We start from the raw sequence: 27596 nt of genomic DNA, 5'->3' as shown, positions 1-27596 counted from the left end.
ATGCCAATTTTAGACAGTATACCTAAAGTAGACAAATGTTGTGGGTGTGTGACAGATCTAAAAACCGCTGCAGCTATTATAGTCGTTATAAGTATAGTTAGTACTTACCTATTCATTATTGGTTATGAAACATGTTTTACATATCTTAGCTTTTAAATCCATACTTAAATATTGGTCTGATTCCGATGTGGTCTGTCCACATTATTAGCGTCTCTTAAATCCCTCTGAGATCGAAATAAACTTTTATAAACATACTCACGTATATACGAACACATATATATATCAGTCCAAGAACACGTTTTTTATTTAATTTTTTTCGCGCTTTCTTGAACCTAAATTATTTATGCAACGTTGCATTCTCACAGATCAGAAATTCTTCATCGAAGCTCGCTTTTAGACATCGACTGCGAGAACATTTTCTGAATAATGTTTCTTAATTGTTTATTTGTTATTTATACCATACTTATTTTCATATTTGTTGTAGTATTTATTTTCCATTAATGTGTATATATTTTATTTGAATATTATTGTTTAGTTGTAGTACCTGTATGCATTTCTGGTTAGCTGACAGTAAGTCCCGCTTTTTATACCAACCATAAGAATTTGTTAAATAAACTTTTTGAAATAAATAAAAATTACTATTTCAATTATTTTTACATTTCCATACTTTTAAAAAATAATAACATCATTTTTACTTGCAGGTAACAAGTCCATTAGTATCTTGGGCGATCATACGACATGCTTACGTTATTCGAGTGACATGCGTCGTACAAACAAACTCATCTCAACCTGATGTAGTGGACATTAATTTTAACAATGCAGTAAGTACAAATAATCGTTATAACCTAATTCTTTTTTAAAAAAAATCCGATTTAATTGAATTAAAAATGAACTAAAATTGGTTTTCAAGATATTACAAGCTTTTCAAATCGATTTTTCACTCATATAAAAATGATTGAAATATTATCAAGTTTTAGAATTGTTAAATTATCATATCTTTTTTTAAATAGTAAAATTATATATAACAATATAAATGATAATTTTTTTTCAGCTTAGTTTCGGATTTGGAGCAAATGCCGGCCTTGGGTCTTCATGCTTATCACGCAATACAACGGACGAGTCAGGTTTGGACAAGGCTAAGTCTAATTTTGTCCGGTTTGTGAGATATAGCGGGTGGATTGTGCTGTTAGCAGATGCTGCCTTCCTCTTCAGCAGCGTTAATTTCCTCATCAAAATGTTTAAAGTAAGTTCTTAAACTTCTACATAGACTATTTAATCTTACGATACGATGAAACTATATTTCAAACTTATCTTCAACCTCCTGTATTATTAACCTAACCTAATACATACTTTATTAAAATTATTAACATGTAGAATATATCTCTAGTGGGTAAAATTATTATGAATTAAAGTCACTATAATGTAATTACGCCATGATATGATAGCAAACAAGCTAGTTTTACAGAAACATAATTATTTATATCTATTGAGTTTCAACGTAATCGTAATCTCAGTAATATTATAAATTAGCTGTTACATGTCCGCTTCGCTATGCGTTAGAAGTTAATTAGTAACACATAAAAAGTATCCTTGGATCACGGCCGGATTATGCATTAGGAAGTGTAGGCAACTGTCTAGGGACCCTACATCAGCTCAGGGCCCATAGGCAGATATTAGAAATTATGTTTTTAAAATTCCTTGTTTATAAAATTTTTGAAGCAAAGTAATATATTTAGTAATAAAATATCGTTATTATAAATAAAATTGTGTTGTTGTAGAAAAAAATATTTTAGGAAGTTAGAAAATGGTAAAGTGGCCCGAAATGTGTATTGGCTTCATTGTTAATCCACTGCCACTGCCTAGGATGTACACTACCTGTACTTTATTACAATGCTAGAAGGAGTAAACATAGATAAACCTTAGGTTTATATTTTCCATTACGATATAATACAGTACAAATACGTATTGATTATCCACTTAACTAATAAAGTACATCCACTTTCATTTAACTTTACAAATTACAAAAGTTCCCATATCAGCTTTGCATTCAAGGCGCCTTTTTCACGAATCCACAATAAATAGGTACCATAGATTAGTCAGATCAAAGTTGCTTATTTATATTTACTCCACCAGCCATTATAATAGATTGTACGTACCAAGTTTCATTAAATTTCATTCAGTAGCAAAAATCAAACTTATACATATTATATGTTTGTTCTTCAAACATGCTTGTACGACTGGACAGTCTAAACTCGTTAGGTAAATTTGGTACTTTTATTTAAGTAATAAATAATGAAATATTTATATATTCGCACCTAGCGGAGAGGTAGAGTAATAGCTAGTTCTTTAATTTTTCCAGAGTGTAGACAAAGAGGCGGCTCTTATTTTCATATTAGCCGGTCTAACGTCAGTGTTGGTTTCATTCGTGTACGGCATCTTGTATGTCTCAGCATGTGTTTATGTCGGCAGCGGCTTTCCGATTTACGAGTTCTTTTTCGTGGGTGTCGATTTAACAAGTAAGCTATGAAATTATTATTGGTATCAATTAATTGTTTATCTTTTGCATGCAAAATAGTTTTATTGTTTATTACTCAACTTGTACACACATTAATGATAGTTTAATAGTTTAATTTGCATACATCAATGAGATACATATATTAACAAAATTTTAGACGATAATTGATCTTAAATTAGATTTAATTTGACAAATATGTATGTATATGAATATTGAAATTCAATCAATGAATCACGTCTTGTACTCCAAAATACGATAATTTAAAGAATTAACGATGTTCACTTTAGGAAAAATGACAATTTAAGCCCCGCTATTAATTTGTGTGAAATAAAAACAAAAAAAAAATTAATTTATATGTTATGCGAAAAAATCACTGATATCAAGCAAAGATGAACTTTGATGATTTTATTTTTCAGTGTTTGTAACACGGCTGTATTTAATTGTTGTCATAAGCTCGTACTATCAACTTTCTCCGCCCACTACCTCGGCATTCGATAGATTATATAAGTTCATGACGTATTCAATGCTGACTATATATGGATATGTCACAAACGCCACATCCATTTGCTTCGGGTATATATTTATGTAATTATTATCTATTTCAATTTTCAGTTTGGATCTACTTTTTAATAGTGGTGTATTCCTACAGACAAAGGACATCTTGAAAGACAAAATAAGAGGTTCACACGAAAAATTAAAATGAAATGTCAACAGTGGAAAGTGCTATATTAAAATCATTATAGGTACATACAGTAAGCCTATGTAATCCTTATACTACATATGATTTTTATATTATTTTGTTTATTATTAAATTAATTAATAATTATTTATTACTTTTATTTAGTTTTATTTACGATAAAGCACTAATCTACAGTTTCTAAAACGACGATCAAAACAATCTATCCTGATTAAATTGGTCTCATTAGCGACTTATTGCTTCATGAGCTGCCATTGAAGGATTATAATTCAGAATAAAGTTAAAAAGTAAATTAACAACCTATTGTCCCACTGGTGGCCAAAGTCAAAGTCAAAGTCAAAAATCTTTATTCAATATAGAACCGTTACACTTGCTTATTGATTGTCATAAATCTACCATCAGTTCGGAAATTAACACCACAGACCTGAGAAAAACCGGTGAAAGAAACTTAGCGGGTTTTTTTATATCTCATCTTTACAAGAGGTCTATATATATACAATATTAGCCAAATTATATATACCTTTTTTAATTTGAGATAACCCGGAGGAGATCGTTTCATTCCTACGGTGTGCAATCATTTAAAAAGTCATTGGATATGTAATATAAAGGATATTACAGCACACAAACGTTCCTTAACGATTCTTTTAAATTTCACAATTGAATATTTTTGAACGTTTTCTGTGATCCTGTTGTAAAAGCGTATATATTGTCCCGTAAAAGACTTACTAACCCTGTGTAATCTAGTAATAATAGTTGTAAGTTTATACTTGTTCCTGGTTTTAACAGTATGTACGTCACAATTTCTAGGAAAATCTTTTATGTTTTTGCATACCGTCGTTATTTTAATTTCTTTAAATTTACATCTAAGTGAGTCTTTTGGGCCCAGGTTATAAATTGCAAGAATAAGCCCTCTTCTGCAGTGCAAAAATCGTATTAATATCGGCTGCATTACCCCAGAATAGAATGTCATAAGACATTATACTGTGGAAATAACTAAAATGCACTAGGCGAGCCGTATCTACATCAGTCAACATTCTTTTTGCTGCGAAAAGAATTTTTTTTTTTACTGCGAAAGCTGCAGAGCTGAGTCTATTTGCCAATTTATTAATATGAGGGCACCATTGAAGCTTAGAATCTATGGTGATACCAAGAAATTATGTTGCTTCTACAGCATGTAAAGCTTCCCCATTTAAAAGTACATTAGTTTTTACAAATTTCACGTTGGGAGTAGTGAATTTAATGCATTTTGTCTTTTTACTGTTTAACAGTAAATTATTAGTACTAAACCAATGTACTATTTTAGAGAGAGCATTGTTCACCCCGTCATATATTAATAAACGTCTTTTTATTTTAAAAATCAAGGAAGTGTCATTAGCAAAAAATACTATCTTATGTTTGTTATTTAGTAAATTTGGCAAGTCATTTATATAAATGAGGAAGAGAAATGGACCAAGAATAGATCCTTGAGGGACCCCTACACCAACTGGAGCCCCGGGAGATCTCTTTCCATTTATGTAAACCCCCTGAATCCGATTGCTCAAATACGAAATCAGGAGGCTGAGTACTGTGTCTTTAATCCCATAGTGACGTTGCTTCCTGATCAACGTTTTATGTTGCATACAATCAAAAGCCTTAGACGAGTCACAAAATATGCCTATGGTATCCTGTGACTCTTCCCAGGCTCTATAAATATTTTTAACAAGCTCGACACCAGCATCGGTTGGCGAGCGACCCCTTGTAAAGCCAAATTGTTTATTGTGCAGCAACTTGTATGTATCAAAATGTACTAACATTTGATTGAGCATTAATTTTTCAAAAATTTTGCTAAGCTTTGATAGTACAGAGTAAAGTACTACCAGATTTTAAAATTGGAATTACCTTACTATGTTTCATTAGGTCAGGAAACACACCACTAAGAATGCAATTATTAAATATAATAACAAGATAAGGTGCAATTACATCAATAACCGACTTGACTACCTTAACAGAGATACCCCACAGATAGGCCGTTTTCTTAACATCCAATGAGTTTAAAGTTCTTATTATATCTTTTACACTTACAGTATTCAAGTTAAACCAAATATTACATTTAGTAACATTGTTTTTTAGTAACGATTCAGCCACGGTAGGAGAGGAATTGAGTGATTTGGTAGTCGAAATTTTAATGTCAGTAAAAAAATTTTCAAAAAGAGTAACAACATCCCCGTCAGAATTAATTGGCTTATTATCAATGGATAGATTGAAATCAGAGATGTCATTTTTAATTCTTCCAGTTACGCAATTAATAATTTTCCACGTCATTTTTATTTTATTTGGTGCGTCTACGACTTCTTTTTTAATGTGCAACGACTTGGCCATTGAGCACACTCGTTTAAATAATTTAGAGTAAGCACTAACATGGTTAATGAAAGAAAGGAACCGGTTGTAAGTTCTTTCATTATAAAGTTCATACAAAATTTACCTACTCTTATGAATTCCACAACCAAGGAAAGACCTATCTTTATTTCACCACTTCGCTCCAATATGGGTTGGTGAAAACATGCGCCTAATTATTTATCATGCAACGCATACAAGTTTCTTCATGACACTTTCCTTAACCGCAAAGCATGAAATAAATTATAAGCACAAATAAATAGGAACATGAGAGTTCAATGGTATTTACTACATATGTACTATTTCTTTTATTTATTTATTTACTCTGTTTTGAATTAGCAATCTTTATTTAAGTTCAACGAGTTCTACATCAAGTCGGTCAATTGTATTGTCAAATTAGTATTATTAGACAATGATTACAAAAAACGTAATAAAAACACTTATAATTATTATTTATAGTTTGTGTACTTATATAATACATTTTTATATTATACTGTCAACCCGTCCTGACTTTGTATGGGTGAAATAAGTTTTTTTTTGTTTAATAAGGCCTAAAATCCGTTCGCGGCACTATTTAGGCCCCGGGTCCAATCTAAACCATCCAAGAACCACTTAAAAACATCGAAATCGGTTAAGCTGTTTAAAAGGAGAGAATTCTTTAAAGATAAGATGTGCAGTTAAAATGATATTTTTAAGAATCTGTGCATTCTGTCAAATATTGATACGCAATGTTATATTTATAAATGACATCGTAATGTTGAAAATAAAAAGTTAATAAAAATATTTTATACACGAAACTGTAATTGCAATATTTTATAGGACCTTAAATTTAGTTTAATGTTTTAGGTGCAATAATATACTGACACTTCGATGGGATTATTCAAATGGTTACCGAAGGCGGAAAGATTTTGTTGGTGTACGAGAAATTTAAAATGTGCCTCATTTATTATTATTTTTATGGGTATGGTATGTACCTAATTATAGAGGTATATTATGTTATACCTATTCAATAAATGTGAATTGATAATGGTGATACATTAACTTATGTAAAGTAACTCGGACAAAGTTCTCTCATTCTTCTTGGTAAAATCTTTATTCTCATTTTTTTTTATGTATTTTATACGTGTTGTGTTGACACACGTCAACAATACTATACATAGCATTTCTATATGGCGGTATCTGAACTGTTGATTGCATAGTACGTAATCCGTAGAGTTCGCCCTAAGTCCGGACCAATTACCCTTAATACACTAACTCACAGATACAAAAATAAATATTATAATACAATTCATACCACTTTTAGCAATCGTCCTTTCCTACCCACCTAACCTACGCTTAAATTGCCGCACTCCCCAAATCTCATATTATGGTACTGGACTATATAATTTAAGTATTAATCACACAAAAGAAAATGTAATAATTAAATTTTCTATAGTAATAATTAATACTGTGGCAAATAAAAAATTTTCAGTTAATAAGTAGTGCCAGCTCAGCATTATTATGCACACCTGTTTGCGAAGAACTCTACAATGTTTCTAGTCCTGTAAATCTTCCTGTGAACATACTGCGATGGATTCTTTTTACATCTGAAATGCTACTGCTGGCCAGTGCATTTGCATTCCTCCTGGGAATATTGTGGGTACGTCTGTGTGCGTTTACGACAGTGACATAAAACAACTCAATAATTAGCTTGTGTTTTTAATTTTATTTTATTCTTCTATGTATGTTAATTGTAATCGATTTTTATTTATTTAATATAATCACTTAAAATCCAATTATTCTTATCTAATATATAGATTTGACTATTATAAAATAGTTTTTTTGTTTGTTTCAGTCTATTCGAATAACAGCCGACATTTTTATTGCTGCCATAATATTGAAATGTTTTTTAACAATTCTGTATTCACTGCTAATAATTGTACACGAGCAATACACGCACTGCCGATGGTATAATTCGCAAATATTTAGCTTGATCATATACACATTAAGTAAGTATTGCAAGTAATATAAAAATATATAGAACTAAGGTAGTAATAGTTTGTCTCGTTGAAATATTCTCAATTTCCAGTAAGGAACACATCGTAAAATCCACATATATTCATAAATATTCATTTTTTTAATTCAAACAGACAAATATTTACAGTCATAAAGATGTTGATGCATGCAAATGTTTGCTGTTCGTTAATTATAATAGAATTAATAAATATTATTTAATGTTTACAGTGTGGTGCTATTTTATCATCTTCATCAATGCATATGTAGAACAAATGGAATAGGACAAGAATATATATTTTTGTAAAATATTTTAAATTAATAAAGGTATTAAATTAACCGTTATTTAAACTAAACAAAATAAAGTACCACCAATCTTCTATTATTCAAAAAATATTATTTAATGTATGATAAATAATAAAATAAAGAAACCAAATTTTTTAAACTTTTTTCTTAAATTTCTTGCAAGCCTAGAGTTTAATGTGCTAAGCTCTTATTTATAATTAATCTCGTGCTGGGCGGCAACGCAATGTATTAGATGAAACTCATCACATGATCCTCCCTGAAGAGGATTGTCTTCGCTTTTCATTACTTCATTTGGACCTAGCAATTATATTTTACATGTAAAAAATAAGTTTTTACCATCATTGCTATTTGTTATAAATATATTTTAATAAAATGCCGACATACATTTTCTAACTTTGTGAACTAATCATTATAAAAACTATTAATATGTTTAGGTATCCAGTTAATCTCATTGAAACTATAGCGTTCTATTCTCTTTGATTTAAATTTGACGTTGACTAAATAAATATTATCAAGACATATTTTTGATCTTGATTTCATTTTCAAACAACAAAACAAATTAAAGGCTAAATAAAAAAACCCAATATAATGTCCATTTTCGATTTTTTACCCACAGTTGGCCAATGCTGTTTTTGTATTAATTTGAAAATAGGAAGTATATTAATAGCCATCTGTGGGATCGTAAGTATCTTTACATTATTTTGCTTTTAAAGCTTAAATTAAACAAATTCAATGTCTTCTACCACATTTCGATTTCTACCACAACTCTACTATAAAAATATTTCTTGTAATAGTTTAATTGCGTGATAATAACTTAGATATGCATCATTTATTTATTTACATATTCGTTGAAATTATTTCAGCTAAGTGTTCTTAATTCGGTATATTTGATAATGAACCCAATATGTGGCTCAAGCGAAGAAACAATTGCATTCATAGTCACAATCCTGGGATACGCTCTCAATGCAACAGATATATTTATGTTGATTGCGGCTATAATCTTTCTGATTGGAATTATAACAGTAAGTTCTTAAAAACAATTTAATTTTAGCTTTTGATACACAATTAGTGTCTTAGCATACATCTTTAAACCATAAGCACGGGCGGTGTTACAATGCGGTTAATAAATAATTACAAATTGAAAAACTCACTTCTTACTATGTGTGAGTAAAAAGTAATTGTTCCACTGCTGATCTAAGGCCTCGTCTTCTTTAGAGAAAAAGATTTGGAGCTTATTCTACTACACTGCTTCAATTGCTGAATATACATGTGGTAGATTTTCGTCCTACATATGTAGGTCTCAATTTTTTACTTCGCTGCCTAGCACGTGATGAATTTTAAACTAAAAGTTAAGCACGTGAAAATTCAGTGATGTTTGATTGGATAAACATGCAATACTTAAGATTCCGGTGCCTTAGCCACTGGGTCATATCGGCTTTTTAATTTAGATATTGAATATACTAACTTTGAATTTAATAAGTACATATTCTTGAACAATAAGACAAGATCCTCGTATGTTATTTCTTGTCCACAGGGAACCAGAATTACTGCAGTTATATTTTTATGTGCTATAGTATGCTTAATACTGGTGTACGTGGTTTTTATAATCGTTACGATAGTATCAGTTAACATAGACACAAATTGTGCTGTGAAATGGGAGAATATTTCGCTCATTGTGACTGTTTTGAGTAAGTCAATATTTACTGTATTTCTTAGTCATATGAGTTGTAAAAATTAATAGTGAATATAATTTTTTTATGAGTGCATGCAAGATCTTACAAAGAAACTTCTGTTTTATGCCTATCAAATACATTTAATTGAGATATTTATATAAGATTCTTCTTAATCATTGCTATTTTTATAGAATATTTTTGTAATTATAAGTGCTAACTACAGGCACAAGGGACATAACATCTTAGCTCCCAAGGTTGCTGACGCATTGACAATCTAAAGGATAGTTAATAATTCTTACAATGCTACAATAAGGTCACATTTGCCAGTCTGCCTAAATATTTTCAATAAAGAAAGATTTGTAAATTTTTACGTGTCTCATTAATTATTATTTGTAATTTTCAGTTTGGATTTACTTCATGATAGTTGTAAGAAGCTATAAAGACGAAATGTTTTGATATCATAATAAACTTCTGTTTATATAAAAGTTTATAACTATTGAACCCTGTATTCTTTATCGAATGTTAATGTTTTTCTATATTTTAAATAAAATATTATTTCTTTAGTATTGCTTATATTGTATAAACTTATATATAAAAGTATTAGATATTACAAATAAAAAAAAAATTAAGGAGAATTTAAATGTTGTAAATTACTCGTTTTAATTTTAATATTTTAAAACGTGTGTTTGCTGGCTTATCTTTCCTTAATGTGAAATCCGAAGAACGAATCAACGTAAGATTTTGCAGATACAATACTTATATTGGTTGGCGAGAGACGTAGCCAATCTATTGACTGAGGTAGGTTTACATTCCGAAAAGAAGCCGTAAGTTACAAGATTAACGGCACAAATAAATTTGAAGCGGATAAATTCGCACGGAACGGCTAGTATCAAATGTTATTCTCCAATATAAATCTTCTGAACAATTAAATTAATATTTCCCGACTCCGTAAAGTCAAAGAATCCTTCCCGGGGAATTTGTTCAAGGTATTCTTTAAAAAAAATCTGCAGATATTTTTAAGTCTACCAACTAATTTATTTGAAATCACATGTAAAGTAATAATAACAAATAAATAAGGCCATTTAGGACTAATTGCGATGCATAAATTTGATTTTATTTCTTTGCTTTTTGTTCGCGCCAAATAACAGGAGAATACAAAATAAACCTCCTTTTATACTTTATATTTAATAAAATGTATTTCATCAGTTATTAAAGTTGGGAATTTAGGATATCCAATTATGTATGGTATCACTAAACTGTTGCAACAGCTATCACAATATGACACTAGACAGAAATGTGTCATCTTTTTTATACGTGACATTGACAGAATATTTTAGGCTCAACTAGCGTAGATACACGCCACAAAAAGGAAAAAAAAAGTCAATATTCATACCAATTAATATCCCTATCGGACTGTATGACTTTTTATTAAGCCGTCTATTTTGTAGGAAATTAAAAAATTGACGCTGTCTAGATTCTGTCAAAAGCAGCCGTAGCGATAAAAGTATAATTGAACAATAGCTTTAAGAAAATAAAGAACGTTGATATAATAAAATATGCAGGTATTTGATCGATTGCCTGTTGTGTCGCATTGCTGTTTCTGCGTTAATTTAAAAATAGGCTGTATAATTATAGCAATCTATGGGATCGTAAGTTTTTCATGAATTCTATGTTACTACATACAACACCTTTTAAACGTACTTTTACATTAGAAGAAAAAAAAAAATGTATCTAAATTTCAACTTCAAATTTGTTATATACTAAAATTAGTCTTTAACAAGCCGAAGGCTGTAAAGGAAAACATCGTGAAGAAACCTGCATGTCAGATGAAAATCTGCCACATGTGTATCTACGAACCCGCATTAGCTTCGTGGAATAAGTCCCAAAACTTCTCCTCGAAAAGAGAAAGAGGACCAGTGAAATAGGGTTCACCGTGGTTGGCGCTGCTTTGACGATCGAGCATAGCATTATAGCATATATATTTATTACATGTCCAGTGCCAGATCAGAGGTGATTACTTTTTCAATTTAAAAAGGTAGAGGAGCAAGTAGTCTTTACTTATAAAAGGAAATTACTAACATTTTATCACATTTTTAGTAGGATGCATGCGTTAAAGCGAAATTGTGTAAATAACAAACAACCAAACACAAAAAAATTATCACATTATGTTATGATTATATTATGATTATGATTATATTATATTATGGTGTGGAGTAGATTTATAGTATAATATTTACAAATATTAATACGAATTTATATCTATTTTTTACAGTTTAACTCAACGCTTGATGCCTGTGTGTTTCTAGTCCCTGAAGCATGTAAATCAAGTGGTTTATTGGCTTGGATTTTACAAATATCTTTATTTATGACGACGCTGTCCGCGGTTATTTTCTTTGTAGCAAGTATATTATTTCTAATTGGAATATTTATGGTACGTACAACAACAAGTACATTTAAGTGATAATTGTATTTTTTAAATTTGAATACAATATTTACTATTTTTTTTATGCTATATATTTCCTGTTCTTATTTCTTATATTTTAATGATTTAATTTATTATTTATTTATATGTTCATAGGCCTACAGAATAAAATAACAATCAAAAAATTCAAACGATTACATTTCTCTTCTGTGGACACGACGTGCGCTTTTGATTAAGTGTAAATAAGCGTATAGCCTATGACACCAACAAAGACCTAAGCTTACAAGTTTTTTTTTTAAAGTTAAACAATTAAAACTAACGAAACCGTTTTTTTAAATTAATGAGGCTATAGAACTGTCAGTAAAAATATCATAATTAAATATAATATTATATAACTATTGTCCTTTAACTTTACGTCAAACATTTATTCATAAAGTAAAGATTGAAGGCGTTAAAAAATACGTTAAATTAGTTAAATTATATTATTGTCATTTTTAAACATTAACTCTACTATCCGTTATTAGTAGCTATCCGATCCGTAAGTAGCCAGCCAGTGGTAGCTTCCGAATGACGGACACAATTCTACTGTCCGTAAAACGGATTGATTCTTGAGTATAGTAGCCAAGCATTGATGTATAAAGAGCATACATACTATGAATCAATGATGTCCCTTCGTTTCCGTCTGTTGAACTAAAAATAATTATATCCTACTTTGTCACTTCACAGAATCGACGGGTAGCTGCGATGCTATTCTTATACTCCACTGCATTGAGCATGTTGGTCTTCATAGTATTTCTTATATGCGCTATTTTCATATCAGTTTTCGAGAAGGAATGCAATGTGACAATTCCTTTAATATCTATCATAATTAGCCTTTTTGGTGAGTATTTGAGTAGATAAATTTAATTGTAATTTATTTGTAATTTAATTAATTTAAATAAAAATAAATAATTTTACCGATTATTATTCTCGATAAAATCGAAACACTGAAACCGGATTGTAATGAATGAATGAGTTCTTGTGCTTGAATAAATTTATAATAAATATTTTGAGTTTGAACAGTTTTAAGACGTCTTTCGGATGAGTTATGTAAAATCAGTCAGAAATTAGTCGCTTTTTAACAATTTGCTGTTGTTTTTACATTATTTTTTTATTATTCTTTTAGTTTGGACTTACTTTATGATAGTGGTGAGGAGCTACAAAGATGTAATGGAATAAAACAGCAGGTACCTAAATGTTTTTTTTATTTTTATATTTATATATTTATTTTTTATGATGATTTACTAAGGATAATAAATAAAAATAATTTTTATTTAACAAATTTATGATTAACAATAAATAATTTGTTTTGCAAATTATTTGATCGGCAGTAGATATTGATTTCAGGATTAAAACTTATAGCAAGTTAATTGTACATAACTTTAATATTAATAATATTGCCTGCTTTATACATTTCTATAAACTTAGGTATTTAATAGCCTGTGAGATACATAAAAAAATTATATTCAGAATATGAAGGTGCCCGCGCAGCGCGTTAGTCGGAGAGATGGCTAATTTTGACTTAGGATGTAATTAACTATTGTATAAAAAATATACTTAATTGTTATTTTATCCATTGTTGTTTAATTTCATTTCAAATACATTTTTTTTTAACTAATAATAAAAAAACGCTTACCAAAATAATAAAAAAAACCGTTATAATACTGCGTTACTAACATAATATATTTTATTTTTTCCTTTATATCACCAAACCATAGCAAGTATTATTTTATCATGTATAGGTACCTACTTATGTATACGACATATATAATGCAAGATCACTCGTAATCGTTACGATATGCACGTCCACAGATTAAATCAGTCACACAGTGCATTAATATGCATACCTTGTAACAATTATTATGTCTATTGTTCGGTTAAAATAATCTGTATTGTTTTAGAAATCGTAAAGTGATCAAAAAGTCGAGATGGCCCAGTGGTAAGAACGCGTGAATCTTAACCGATGAACGTGGGTTCAAACCCGGGCGAGCACCTCTGAATTTACATGTGCTTAATTTCTGTTTATAATTCATCTCGTGCTTTTCGGTGAAGGAAAACATCGTGAGGAAACCTGCATGTGTCTAATTTCATCGAAATTCTGCCACATGTGTATTCTACCAACCCGCACTGGAGCAGCGTGGTAGAATAAGCTCCAAACCTTCTCCTCAAAAAAGGGAGAGGAGGCCTTAGCCCAGCAGTGGGACATTTACAGGCTGTTACTGTAAAGTGATCAAAAGATGTCATTATATCATAATTTAAACTCTCGATCTCATTCTGTATCGTTGATCTAAACACGAGTATCATTCAGTTGCAGTTTGTTTGTTGAACGTGTGATTGCGTTAGATATAATATATTTTATGTTTTAAATCATAACATCATTGCTTCGGAGAGGAGCACGAATGTTTAACGCGGGTGAAACCACGCGTAGTACCTAGTTATGTATATTTAAATGCTATGTCATTGACTTTTAGGCATCCCTTTTAATTTTATATTAAACCGTTCAAAAGTACGAATTCTTTTAATACATTTTATACGACTAGAAGCGTAGATCTTTATATGAAAATCTTATTTTATAGTCAGAGAAAAGAAGATTACGTTTAGCAAATACGAAGTTTTACTACTGATATGTATTTATAAATGGAATACATATCACGGATTATAAACTTATATTTACATAAATAAAAAAAGTGTTTATACATGGGGCGATATCTTTAATTTAAATAAAATATTGCGTGGAGATAACGCGAGTATCCCGAACTGTCTGGTCGAAATTTAGTGTTCGATATTAAAGTCAGCTATACTATCGCGTGGAAAATGTTAATTAAGGGATTCCGTAGCTTCAGTCAAAGAGCCCGCCCTTCATTAAGGCTGGATCCTCGCATCAGCGTAAATGTCACTGTTGTAAAGGTTTTAATTATCGTATCCAAGCCCGACCCACCGCCGACTCGATCTCCTCGTAAAAGGGTTACATCATTTGAATAAAACAAAATATCAAGCCCCTAATCTTTTGACTTCCCCTCCAAACGAAACAAGAGGAATAACTTAGTGATTCGTTACAAAATAAATGAGTTTATACTTAAGAAACGTGTCCTAATTTAAATAAAAGATAAGTAAAGAAGTTACGATATTGTAATAAGCCAACGAAAAATACTTATTCCTTTGTAAAAAGAGGGTATCTAATATATTGTAAAATATCTGCACACTCTAGCCATAAATCCGTACAAGACTGTAATACTCTCAAGGAAACATCAAAAGAAAATGTCCGACGAACAACGATATACACTAGAGAATGTTTCGCATTTTCTTAGAAATATCGGCGTCACGTCTCCGGCCCCGACGGGGACGTAAAAAGAAAAGTGTATAAAGCAAAAAGAAAGTATTAAAGTATAAAGAAAGTCACTTCCCTCTGCGCGTTCCTCTCGAGCACCGTTGGCTTTTATTACGACGGGCACGTGACGCGAGGCGATGCGGCTTCGAACTCAAATAGGTATAGTAATATTAAACCTCCTTAGTTTGTATTATTTTATAAATAATCTATTAATGTCATATGTCACTTATATACGTTTATTATGTAAAATAAAACCATCTATTCAAGGTTATGTCTTATTACAATAGCTATTGAGATGTGGACATATTTAAGCTATAAATTACCTTCAATGGAAATACTTAATATAATCTATCTAAAAACAACGTAGTTATACAGTTACTGAAAATTTAATTATATGTCTAAATATGCCAATCTGCAACTTTACTGAATCTTTGCTTTTGCATATGCCTTAACATATGCTGGATATCTTGTAAATAAATATACCTAAATATATGTAAGCGTGTCAATCGATTAAAATTAAAACAGAAAATATTTTAAGTTCAGATAAGAACTTCTACTTATTCAAGGTTTTTTTATATGGTATATTATAGTAACAGTTTATTTACATCATTTCGTATTTTATATGAACGTAATTATTATCCCTTTATTATCTCTAAATCATACAACGTAGGTTAAGTCTTAAAAGCTGTATCGATATTTATTTTAAAATGCCTCCGTAGTTTTATTATAATATGTTATGCGCTTTTGTCATAAAACTAATATTATGCAAAACAAAATGGCGAGCAAGGAAAATTTTGTCGTCCCTTGGGCAATATTCATAAGAGACATAAAAGGGGATCTTTGCGATTCAAGGCTATTTTTCTTTTAAAGTACGGCTCTAGATTTATTTGCCCTATATTCATCTTGGAAAGAAAAACTACATATCTACGTAAGTATCTAACTTTTTATTCTTTTCATAGCAGATAAAATGTAGAAAAATAGTACCTATATCTTTTGTTTTTTTAAAGTAGGTAAGTAGTTTTGATATTTATTTACTTATTTTATTTTTGTTTATTGTTTATAAAAAATGTAGTATTTTTTATGAAAAACACAACCTTGATGGTGAATCGAATATTTAGATACATGAAATACTTGATGTCATGAGAATAGCCGACGGCAAAATACCGACGGTTATCGTCTTTGGTGCGTAAGTTTTAGAGAATTTTATTAAGAAAACACTTTATGAATTCTTAAAAGAGGATATGTTAACCTTCTGTATTTATTAAGTAATAAGAATTTTGACTTTTAGAATTTGACTTCAAAAACATTATGAAGTGCGGATACTAGGTAATGTGGTAGAGCTGCATTGTCAATTGATAGCGCAGCGAGTTTTTAAAAATGGACGTACTTTAGCCTATATGCCTATTATGTTTTCCTCATATTTGCCTTTATGGCTAAGTCTAGAACCACCTAAATGCGGAAAAATTTATATATTAACAATAACAGCAGCATATATGTAGTAAGTAGATAACTACTTCATAAAATCCTACATGTGATGTAGTTTTGCTGTAAATCAAAATTGATATATATATAAGATGGCCCAGTGGTAAGAACGCGTGAATCTTAACCGATGATCGTGGGTTCAAACCCGGGCAAGCACCACTGAATTTTCATGTGCTTAATTTGTGATTATAATTCATCTCGTGCTTTACGGTGAAGGAAAACATCGTGAGGAAACCTGCATGTGTCTAATTTCACTGAAATTCTGCCACATGTGTATTCCACCAACCCGCATTGGAGCAGCGTGGTGGAATAAGCTCCAAACCTTCTCCTCAAAAAGAGGAGAGGAGGCCTTTAGCCCAGCAGTGGGACATTCACAGGCTGTTACGGATATATATAATATCTAAATATTTAAGTAGACTAAGATAAGATTAGTATCTTAGACAATAGTAAATTGCAGGACATCCCTCGACTTAATAACATTATATTTTATATAGAATCAATTTAAAAAAGACTAATCGATAAATCTCTGCACATGCTTTATTATGGTAAGTAAATCAAGACCCAACGTTCTTCGAAAGTTCTACACGAACTTATTATTTAAAAAATATAGTCTCCGACTATTTACACCACCGTAACTTTATCTATACGTAACTTGTTGGTAAGTACTCTCAATGATTTATTATTTAAAAAATACATATACATATTTCATTACCTACGTTCCAAAACCAAAAAAAAAAAAATTAATTATAAAAAATTACAACGCCATCTCTGTAATTATCTGGATAAAATAGGAAAACAACAAGCCTTACTACGCATGCGCGAGTTAAAATGGCCGCCGATCAATACGCAAACGCCACCCTATTTCCCCCTTTATGAAAGCTCATCGTCTTATGCATTATACTGGAAAATAGTATTTAATGCTTTAATAATAAGATTTAAAAATGAAAAACAATTTTCTTAGTATCATGCTACTCCATCTTTTGTATTCATCTACGCGCACAATAAAATAGATATATTATGGAATACGTAGGTATTGTGTTCTCTCATATCTAGTAGTGAAACTCATCTTTTATTTAAGATAAAAATGTATTCAAATTTGTAAAATACTTTACTCGAGTAGTAGTTAGGTACTGATGTAGGTTTTTATTTAATAGAATTACTACCTCTACAGTAAAATGCGACAAGATTGTCTTAATTAAATGTTTTTTTAACTCGATTTAGATTAACATAAATAGCTTAGAAAAATGTTATGATTAATTAGATAATGTCCTCTTTATCAACTCTTTATCAGGTATAATTTATGTACTTAAGTAAGATAGGTAGGTACTTGTTATAGGTTACTATAACAAGTACCTACCTATCTATATTATACGTGCTTATATTAATATTATCTATTGGTATCGCCTGATGGGGATTTTTTTTTTGTGCCGTTACGCGTTTGCTTTTGGACTAGTGCACGTTTCTGTCCCTTTATTTTATAAAAATGACTACGCGAGCTTTTCGAACGAAAGATCATTATAATCAATCAATATATAAAATATCCTTATTAGTAAGTACAGGCTCACCTGGCCAGGTTTATTTTTTTATAATTATTAACTCTTCGTCGTTTGCAGAGTCTAGAGTGGCTCTTTCGACTTAGCGATTAGATTAAAGACCATGTCCAGTAGTTTTTATGAAATGATAGGTACCAAACCTGTCTATTAAATTCTTCATCCTAATAGTGTTTTTTAAATAGTAATCCTCCATATGATAAACAAATAAACGTACTATATAGGTAAGTATCGTTGTATTTTAGAGTGAGAGAATGAATGATTGTTAATAAACTTTAATAAATAAAAAAATATTATAATAAATATAATAAAGTTAATAAAATTATTTTTATACCAGAAAAATAATGACATCTAAATAGTTTAATTATTTAAGTTAATTAATAATTTGAAACTGGCTTTTATTTCTTTTGTATCCAAAACACATAATTTCATTAAATTATAACAAATAATGTAATCTGTATTTATAATTTATTATTTTTAAATATTATGAAACTTAAAAATGTTTTGTTCGGTAAATATATTCGGATTTTGTGCTGCAAAAACTTTTCTTTTTTTTTTTTCAGCCTTTTGCCGTCCACTGCTGGACGAAAGCCTCCCCAATAGAACGCCAACCATCCCGATCTTGGGCAGTCCGCATCCATCCCGAACCTGCCACCTTTTTTAAATCATCGGCCCATCTTGTCACAGGGCGTCCTACACTACGTTTGCCTAAGCGTGGTCTCCACTCCAACACGTGTCGGCTCCATCGGCAAAAAGTGCAAAAACTAGGCAACTACCATATTACCTATATATTTAAGTAAAATAAACCTTAAATCTCTAGATAGATATTTATTATTCGTCGTATTCCTGAATGGAATGTTCGTCTGATGATGAGCCTACAATTATCATTTACGAAAACTACCTCTTAATATTAACCGCATACTTAGTGCTATCCATTATACTTGACTTTTGTTTTATTCTGATATTTTAAAACTTTCATAAAATCTTATACAGAAATAACGGTGAGTCTTAATAATTATTAATTAAGCCCTATATCTATATAAGTAGGTATGTGTAACTTATACACTCATTGGTACGGCGAACAACTGCAGTTAACAAATCCGTAAATTTGTATTTAATAGAAAGGCATGAAACCGTTAACAAAGCAAAGCAATTTTTTATTTGAATATGAATATATTTGTTCAACAGAAAAAATCAACAGTGTAACTAGGTTTAAATTAAAGTTTCAATAAGTGTATATAATAAGATTCGATCTTACTGTGTTCTTGTAAATGATACAACGCAGCTCACTAGTTCGATGTCTTAAAGAGAATAACAAAATGGACAGAATAGGTAGGTAGGTACTTTTCGTGCCGACTGTTAGTGCTTTAATAATTTCATTAAATTAGACAAGTGCGCTCTGTAAGTATTATTATTTTAAAAGTACAGCAAAAAGAAAACAAAAAATTATACCTAATACAATTACAAAAAATATATATTCATGCTCAAGTAGTGACATCTAGAAGAACTTTCATAAACTTTTTCACTACTCTACTAATAGCGCCATCTAGACATTTACTTTTGAACTAAAAAGATATTGTGTACAGGTTTTTACTAGCGACATCTCGTAAAGTAATATTGAACTACTTCGAAAATCACTATCTACTTAAGCTATTTTAATTTCATTTATTGAATGTGACAATTTGAAAATAAACGATAGATAGATGTCATTGTTAAAGAAATGTTGAAAAACTATTTTCCTTATAATTTATGGTTTTCATAACGCATACATTATCAATAAGGACTCCTCAAAATAAAAACTGATATTTTTGAGTAAGTTTTTTTTTTATTCGAGCAATAAATAATATTTAAATTTTTATTTCGTGTGAATTTCACATGCATACATTTATATACAATATTTAAAAAGATCTTAAAACGACAACAATAATGCATAAATAATTTTTCCAAGGCAATTATTATTAAAGAACTACCAAATTATCAGACCATAATAAATTTCACCAGTGACAATCACTTATTTTAAAATGGAAGCCTTCACTGAGACGGTATTGGTTGATTTCGACGCCATTTGTAAAGGGCAGGCCTTGATTCGGCCACGCCCACGCACCACCAAAACCGAGACCGCCTTTGTGTTCTTCCATCTTTGAAAGGCTCCCGCATTGAAACAGGGAGTTAGGTAGATTAAATACGAACCAATTGCAACTACATATTACAGTACAAAACCGCAAAAGATAAAGATTAACGGATAACAATAACTTTTGAATTGTGTTGTTGAATATTGTTTGTTATTTTGTGCATATTAAATAGAAACCTATGGGTAGGTATAACTATTTATTTGTTTTGTATATTAATCATTTTACTTACTAAATCCTTATCGAATAACATTTATATCGAATAACTTGACATAATATAAGGGTATTTTTGGTCATACGAAGATTTATAAGTAGGTAGGTACTTAGATGGTAGGTAGTTACATAATGATGAATAAAAACCTACCTACACCTACGTACGTAATTACTTACTGGTGGTAGAGCTTTGTGCAAGCTTGTCTGGGTAGGTACCATCCACTCATCAGATATTCTACTGCAAAACAGCAGTACTTGATATTGTTGTTTTCCGATTTGAAGGGTGAGTGAGCCAGTGTAATTACAGGCACAAGGAACATAACATATTAGTTCCAAAGGTATTTCTTACAATGTCAATATCTATGGGCGTTGGTGACCACTTACCATCAGGTGGCCCATATGCCCGTCCACCTACCTATTCTATAAAAAAAACTTGAATGCTTCTTAAATTTACAATTCAAATTAATTTTGTTAGAGTTGTAGTTTCAAGTAAATAGGTACGTAGGTAGTATCTATCTACATAGACTACCTACCTAACTGGCTTAATAGCATAGGCAAAATATCAAATTTAGTCAATAACATAGCTAGAAATTAAATCAACTTAAATGTCTTAATTACTTTCAAAACGATGTATATATCTATATAGCTTTTTATTTATTCCTAAACTAGTAAAGGTCACAAATCTAAAAAAATATATTATGTTAATCCCATACGGCTCATCAAAGAAAAAATCCTAAATACTTAGCTGCCGATTAATATTACTACAAACACGCGAAACGAACACGCAATGTGACGTAGCATTACAAACCTGCTTCAAACACTAATAATTTGTTATACGTCACAAGCAGCACCATTTTAGTGTCCATTTGTAACCGTTTACGACAAATAACAACCTCTAGAGTCGTTTACTCGATTTATTGACTCAAAAGTTCATAATGATACTTACTGTGTGTATTGAATGACACTTCTTTAGATAACAAAATAAAATATGTTTAGTACTTAAATCGAACTTTCTTGTCTTGTTTAAATTGATACCTGCTTACGCTTGATAAGAAATATATCTGATAGAGAGAAATAATCAGTTATTTAGATTAAATAATGACTATTCACTCCACTCTTGTTCATCTTTCTCCTAACACTATGTTAATGGCTCTATGATGATGATTGATATAAAAGTAAAGTACTTAGGTAAAATAACAGCATGTACTTAAGTGTCCCATTGCCGGTCTAAAGCTTATTTTCCTTTTTCAGCAAATGTAAGCCAAGTGGTGCTTGCCAGAGAGAGAGAACTCACAGTCTTTGGGTGATATTCACGTGTTCTTATCATTGGGTATGTACTATAATGGTTTGGGTGTGCACTATAATTTTTTCTACATAATTCCCAAGGCTCGATTAAGAATATCTGCCATGAGATATATACTCTCTCTTAGTATAAGTATTATATCAGTTGTCTAGTTTCCATAGTACAAGCTCTGCTTAGTTTGGGATCAGATGGCCGTGTGTGAATAATGTCCCAGGATATTAATCTTATTAATTTTATTAGTTAATTGTCAACAAGATAACTAGATAGATAGCGAACTAAGCAATACCTAGTCTCTAAATAGTACTTATATAACCTCTTCAAAACCTAATACAATGTTAAACGCAATGTTTTTTCACTTAAAACGCAGACACTAACTTCGCTGTGAGTCTAATTTCCTGCTTAGTTAACTTTACAACCGTCGACTGATTGGACATTGATTAGAAACCACCATTTTACCGGTTAATAGCGATTCTTATCTGAAATACATCTTACTACCACAAATTTACACTCACTACAAAATGTAATTACCAATGTGCTTTTTATGAGCACTATCGATTACATAAAACATGGCATTAAATTTGTTCAGTAAGTACGTATGAAACCTCTTATACTTAGGGACCTATAATTTTTACACCTTTGTATAAGTAACAAAAACATTATTATATAATTTCATTCTAGTTTTTTAATACAAGAATGATGAGAAACTCTGAACGTTTGTTTGATATTTTAATTGCTAATACATTGTCAACCATAAATTACAAATATATTTAAAAATAAGGTTATCGTACTTGTAGAGATTTTTATCGAAGCGTGCATTCATTTAATTTTTACAAATTACTTAAAACCTCCATAGAACTGTTACCTTCACCTACGTTCATAGATGCTTAATAAATTAATAGAAATTGTACATACCGGACGCATAAAAATTTCAAAAACAACAATATAAATAAGTCAATACAAACAAATATGTAAATGATTTCAATCCATCTATCACAATTCGCTAAATGAATGACATGAACCGTAAACTTATAATGGCCTACGATTCACCCACGTGTAGTGGCTCTTTTGTAACAGTGTTTATCGACCTTACCGTTGTATAAATAAAGTTTATTTTCGTACAACAGAAATGTTAAGGTTACGCTGAGAAACGTTTATTACACTTTATGTAGCTCAATATAAAACTAGACACCCAAGTAGTGGATTAGGAGCCATCCGACTCTTGCGCAATATGATATAAAGCAGCTATAAAGCAATTTGAAGCGGGCATAGGTCAATTTTTAAGCTTCCTTCAATTTTACGATATCTTGTTATTATCTAAACTATATGATTTGATTGCATCCATTAATTTTGAATGAATTATTTCTGATCTTTGTATAGGAATTGTAAATATCGGCAGTTTTGTATAAATGTTGGTTTTTTAAAAATTAAGTAGATATATTAAAGCTTAAACTTAGATATATTAAAGCTTAAAGATTAAACAGCGTTAGAGCAGTTCATCATAGGGAAATACCGCATTTTTGCTTAAGAAATTATTTATTATTTGAGTGCGTAAGGTAATTTTTTTTCTACATGTATAAGAAATATGTGAGTGATAAATTGTAAATCTTAAGTCGCCAATCATATCCAGGCATTCTGTCTAGAATGTCCGAATCGATTTTGGTCACGGCGACCAACATCAGAGAAATTAATACACTGCGCATTATATAGTGCAGAATTGCATATAATTTCTAATACAGGATAGCAATTCGATGCGATTAAGAGCAATCATGGGTTTTTTTTAATCCAAAAAATCATCTAGTGTGTTGTGACAAAGTTTACTGTTTCTATTTTCAAAGGAGAAAAAATCTTGGGAACTAAATGTAAAAGATAACAATTGAGTAATTCTTTCCGCTTGACAACTTAAACTAAGTTATATGTACAGCAACCAGCGGTAATGAGCATTAGAGAATCTTATACACAACAATCGCTCCAAAAGTGAAAAAGTCTATCCGAAAAGTTAGACAGTAGCGGAAAGTGCATGCTTGCATCTACGTAGGTATACCTTAGACCATGCCGCTCCAATGGATGAAGTGGGTACCGCTGGTTTTTGGCGCCGGCAAGTTCCACATTCGCTTCCACTTTACGTGGGAGAAACGCGTAAACGGGTTTTTCCAGCAAATAAAATGCCGCTCAATCAGCATGAGCCTGAAGACAACTATTAGGTATATCTGTGATTTAAATTACTGTTAAAATTAATACAGTAAATAAGGCCTCCATACCATATTACATTTACCTAGATACTACCATTCTCCTGTATTATAAATAGAAAGCTATTAATCCGATTGACATTAAGCTTTTACTTTATAATAGCTTATACCTTTAAAATAATCGTGGATTACACAGTTTGCTTATACATAGGTACGTTGTATTTTTAGAGCTTTATACCAACATGTTTTTTTGCTATGATAGCAAAAGAACGAAATGCGCTTAGGATGGCGCGCATCGGGTCTGGCGTATTTATTGCAATGAAATAACAATAAGGTATATTTGTAACAAAATCACTAACACTAGAGTAACATACTGCAGTACAGTGTCATTGGTGCCTAGTATTGTAGGTAATCATAAAACATCGTTTTAAATTAAAGATTAAACAAAACATTTTTTTTTTATTTTGTTATAGTCGCTCCAATTTAATTAGAATTTGAGATTATTAAAAGTATTCAATTTAATATTTATTTATTAATTGCTTCTAGTAGCATCTGATTTGACCTGAGTTTGAGTAAATTCTCTAAGCGAAAAAATCGTAACAATTTTTTTTACCTTTTTTTATTTAGATAATAATACAATTACAAATTATTATAAGATAATTATTATTATATGTAGTACTTATAGGTTGATTTATAATTTAAAAAATATAGAATTCATCTAAAAAAAAAAACGAATAAATGCCTAAGATAATTAAATTAATTTAGTATTTCTGCCAACGTCAAACAATACCGCCATAGACCGGCGCCGATTGGAACGAAGCCAACATTTTTACTGATTTACTGATAGGCTTGTCAGTAAAACGGAATGTTAAAACGCGAGATTCATTTCGTTGCTTCTGTTCATTATTAACGACGACCTTAAGTTATTAGTTTTCTTTTATCTTTTATAATCATTTTATTCGCTTGCCCTTAGGTATAGTGCAATTTACATCTCCAATTGGTAGGTACCTAATTTATTTCCTAACTTAATCTACCATATAGCCCTCCGAATCCATATTTATATTGTAGCTGTTATATTTATATGTATTTAATAATAAGATTTGACTCTTATTTGTATTTTATCTAGTCATTAGCTTAAAGGAAAGTTTTAATTTCCTTATGGCAATCTATTCAAAGCACTTGAGTTATATTTTCTCTTTGATAGAACGGATCTAATTAGGCTTACTTTTTAGTTACGACATCCTAATGTTGAAAAGGTTCAACGCAATAATATTGTATAATTTTATTAGTAAAAAGCTCGTGATGGAGAAAACGAAGTATATTATTTAATACGACGATATCACACATTTTCAAATTCATTTTTTATGAAATCTGCACAGACGCACTACCCGTGGCTTTGGCATATCCACCTATTATTTTGTTTGCGTTTAATAGTTTAACGAACCTGTACGTTTTTTTATTTTCAAGCAGTACGATCGTAATTTCTGGATTACAATTTTAATTACGTTCTTTGTTTTTTTTTTTTATTATTTGTATAAGTTTAGTTGTTCAGTAGTTCATATTTGATAAGTATGGACATTGAAAACTCAAAATAAAATTTGTGAATAAAATTGTATTTTTTTATAATGAGCCCGAAATGGTTCAAATACGGGCAAGGATTGAGTAATCATATGCTTAATTTATATTTATAATTCATCTCGTATAATTGAAGAAATACAATTTGAAAGAACTTGACATGCGAAATTTTGCCACAATTATATATATCCAACAACCAGTAGAGCATGATAGAACAAGCTCCAAAACTTCTTAAGAGGAGTGATGAGCCTTTTGCTCATCTATGAGAATAGTACCTACTAAATACAAAATAAAATTTGGCATCTTCGTCTCAACTAAAGTTTAAATTTGAAAAATGTAGAAAAAAACATACCTCCACATAATTGGCCTACCCAAAATGAGTACCTATGTATAAATGCATTAGGGTAGTAAAATGTTAATAACAATGCTCATAGTGATAATGCATTAACCTCTTTTCATGTTCTTTGTGTCTATAGTTACCTATCCTTATTCATAAGTAAGATAACAACAAGCTACCTACACATCAATGAATAACGGTGGAACATCTATAAGGTAGGTATGTACCTATGTATGTCGTTCACATACTACTACAACTATTATTTTAAATTTAAATCATGCTGCAAAGTATTTAATCTTAATTATATTGATTATATTTTATTTTATTATAATATTTATTTATACCTTTTTTTAATTTTAATATTTAAATGTTTAAAGAAATTATTATAACGGTGTTCTATTAAGTTAATTTTAAGTATAGTATTATTTTAGTCATCAATGTAAATAATTCTTATGTTAATAAAAACGTACCTTAAGGCTTTATAGATTTATTTCTGGTGTATCTCAAGGGAGAATGTTTGAATAGTTGTCTGCTCAGTATAAGTTACACAACAAGTTGGATTATAAATTACGTATTGAACACTTAATGCAACGTTGAAACTTTACGTTCTTACAAATTACCTTATTATATAATTTACTACCTATTTATAGGTAATATTACATAAACATTTCAACAAATGAAAAGCTATGAGTGTAATTGGTAAATCGAAAGCACATTAAATAGTCGTCAATGCGTAAAAGGAACAAGAGATTCGTAACGGTACGAGCACACGCTAAAATTCAACGAAAAGTGTCGAATTATCACAGACCAACAAGAACACGACACCCAAAGGGTTACCGACGCTTTGTTTTCCGACAGCATGTCACGGGCGGCCGTGTTTGCTCCACAAACAGCGCGGCATGCGACTGAGCAATTATCACTTACCTGTGACACGCGATCACAACACTGCACAGATTTATAGTCGATAAACTAGTATTATCACTTTTACTGGTGTTGTAAATTAATTATGTTCACAGTAGTGCGCGGTGCGCGGTGCGGGCGCGGCCGGTCGCGGCGGCGGCGTTCGACGGTATGGAGCTCACTGGGCGGGCGGGGCATCACACAGCGTGTTGAATTCGCTCGAAGCGCGCGCCGCTGGTACCATCCCTCTACTTGGTATATATCTTATTTCTTCAATTTGCCTTGCCGAGAGATTTATCAACAGCAAGGGGCCAAACGTCAAGTGTGTATTTTATGTATAATATTTTATGGGCCACAGTTTTTAATACTGACAAGTATCAAATCTTGATATTTGTCAGTATTTTATGGAACTGAATATTATCTATATTATAACTTACATAAGCTCAACGAATACTTGGGAATAGTTCGTAAAGGTTCAATATTAACATAAATATATCCACCACTACACACCACTTTAATTCGTCATTTTTCGTTGAAGGAAAATATCAACCAATATCGATATGTAATTTAATAATA

The 27596-nt window shown here is 30.6% G+C and overlaps 1 protein-coding gene across 1 annotated transcript; it reads left to right on the top strand.

Moving 5' to 3' along the window:
* On the top strand, positions 1–27361 carry LOC126772964 (uncharacterized). The gene is made up of 8 exons (XM_050493569.1): positions 1–96; positions 702–821; positions 1052–1243; positions 2360–2516; positions 2932–3088; positions 6432–6501; positions 7057–7224; positions 27140–27361. Exons 1-8 carry the CDS (start codon positions 1–3, stop codon positions 27359–27361), a joined length of 1182 nt encoding a protein of 393 aa, XP_050349526.1.
* The last annotated feature ends 235 nt before the right edge of the window (positions 27362–27596 follow it).

This window comes from Nymphalis io, chromosome 13 (assembly GCF_905147045.1).
Source record: "Nymphalis io chromosome 13, ilAglIoxx1.1, whole genome shotgun sequence".
NCBI lineage: Eukaryota > Metazoa > Arthropoda > Insecta > Lepidoptera > Nymphalidae > Nymphalis > Nymphalis io.
Note: the sequence above shows the minus strand (reverse complement) of the source record. Positions and strands in the feature narration are given on the sequence as shown.

Coding starts and splice junctions, on each gene's coding strand:
- LOC126772964 (XM_050493569.1), top strand. CDS start 1: ATGCCAATTTTAGACAGTATACCTAAAGTAGACAAATGTTGTGGGTGT. Junction 2,517..2,931: donor CGTGGGTGTCGATTTAACAA/GTAAGCTATGAA, acceptor TTTATTTTTCAG/TGTTTGTAACACGGCTGTAT. Junction 6,502..7,056: donor GGCGGAAAGATTTTGTTGGT/GTACGAGAAATT, acceptor AAAAATTTTCAG/TTAATAAGTAGTGCCAGCTC.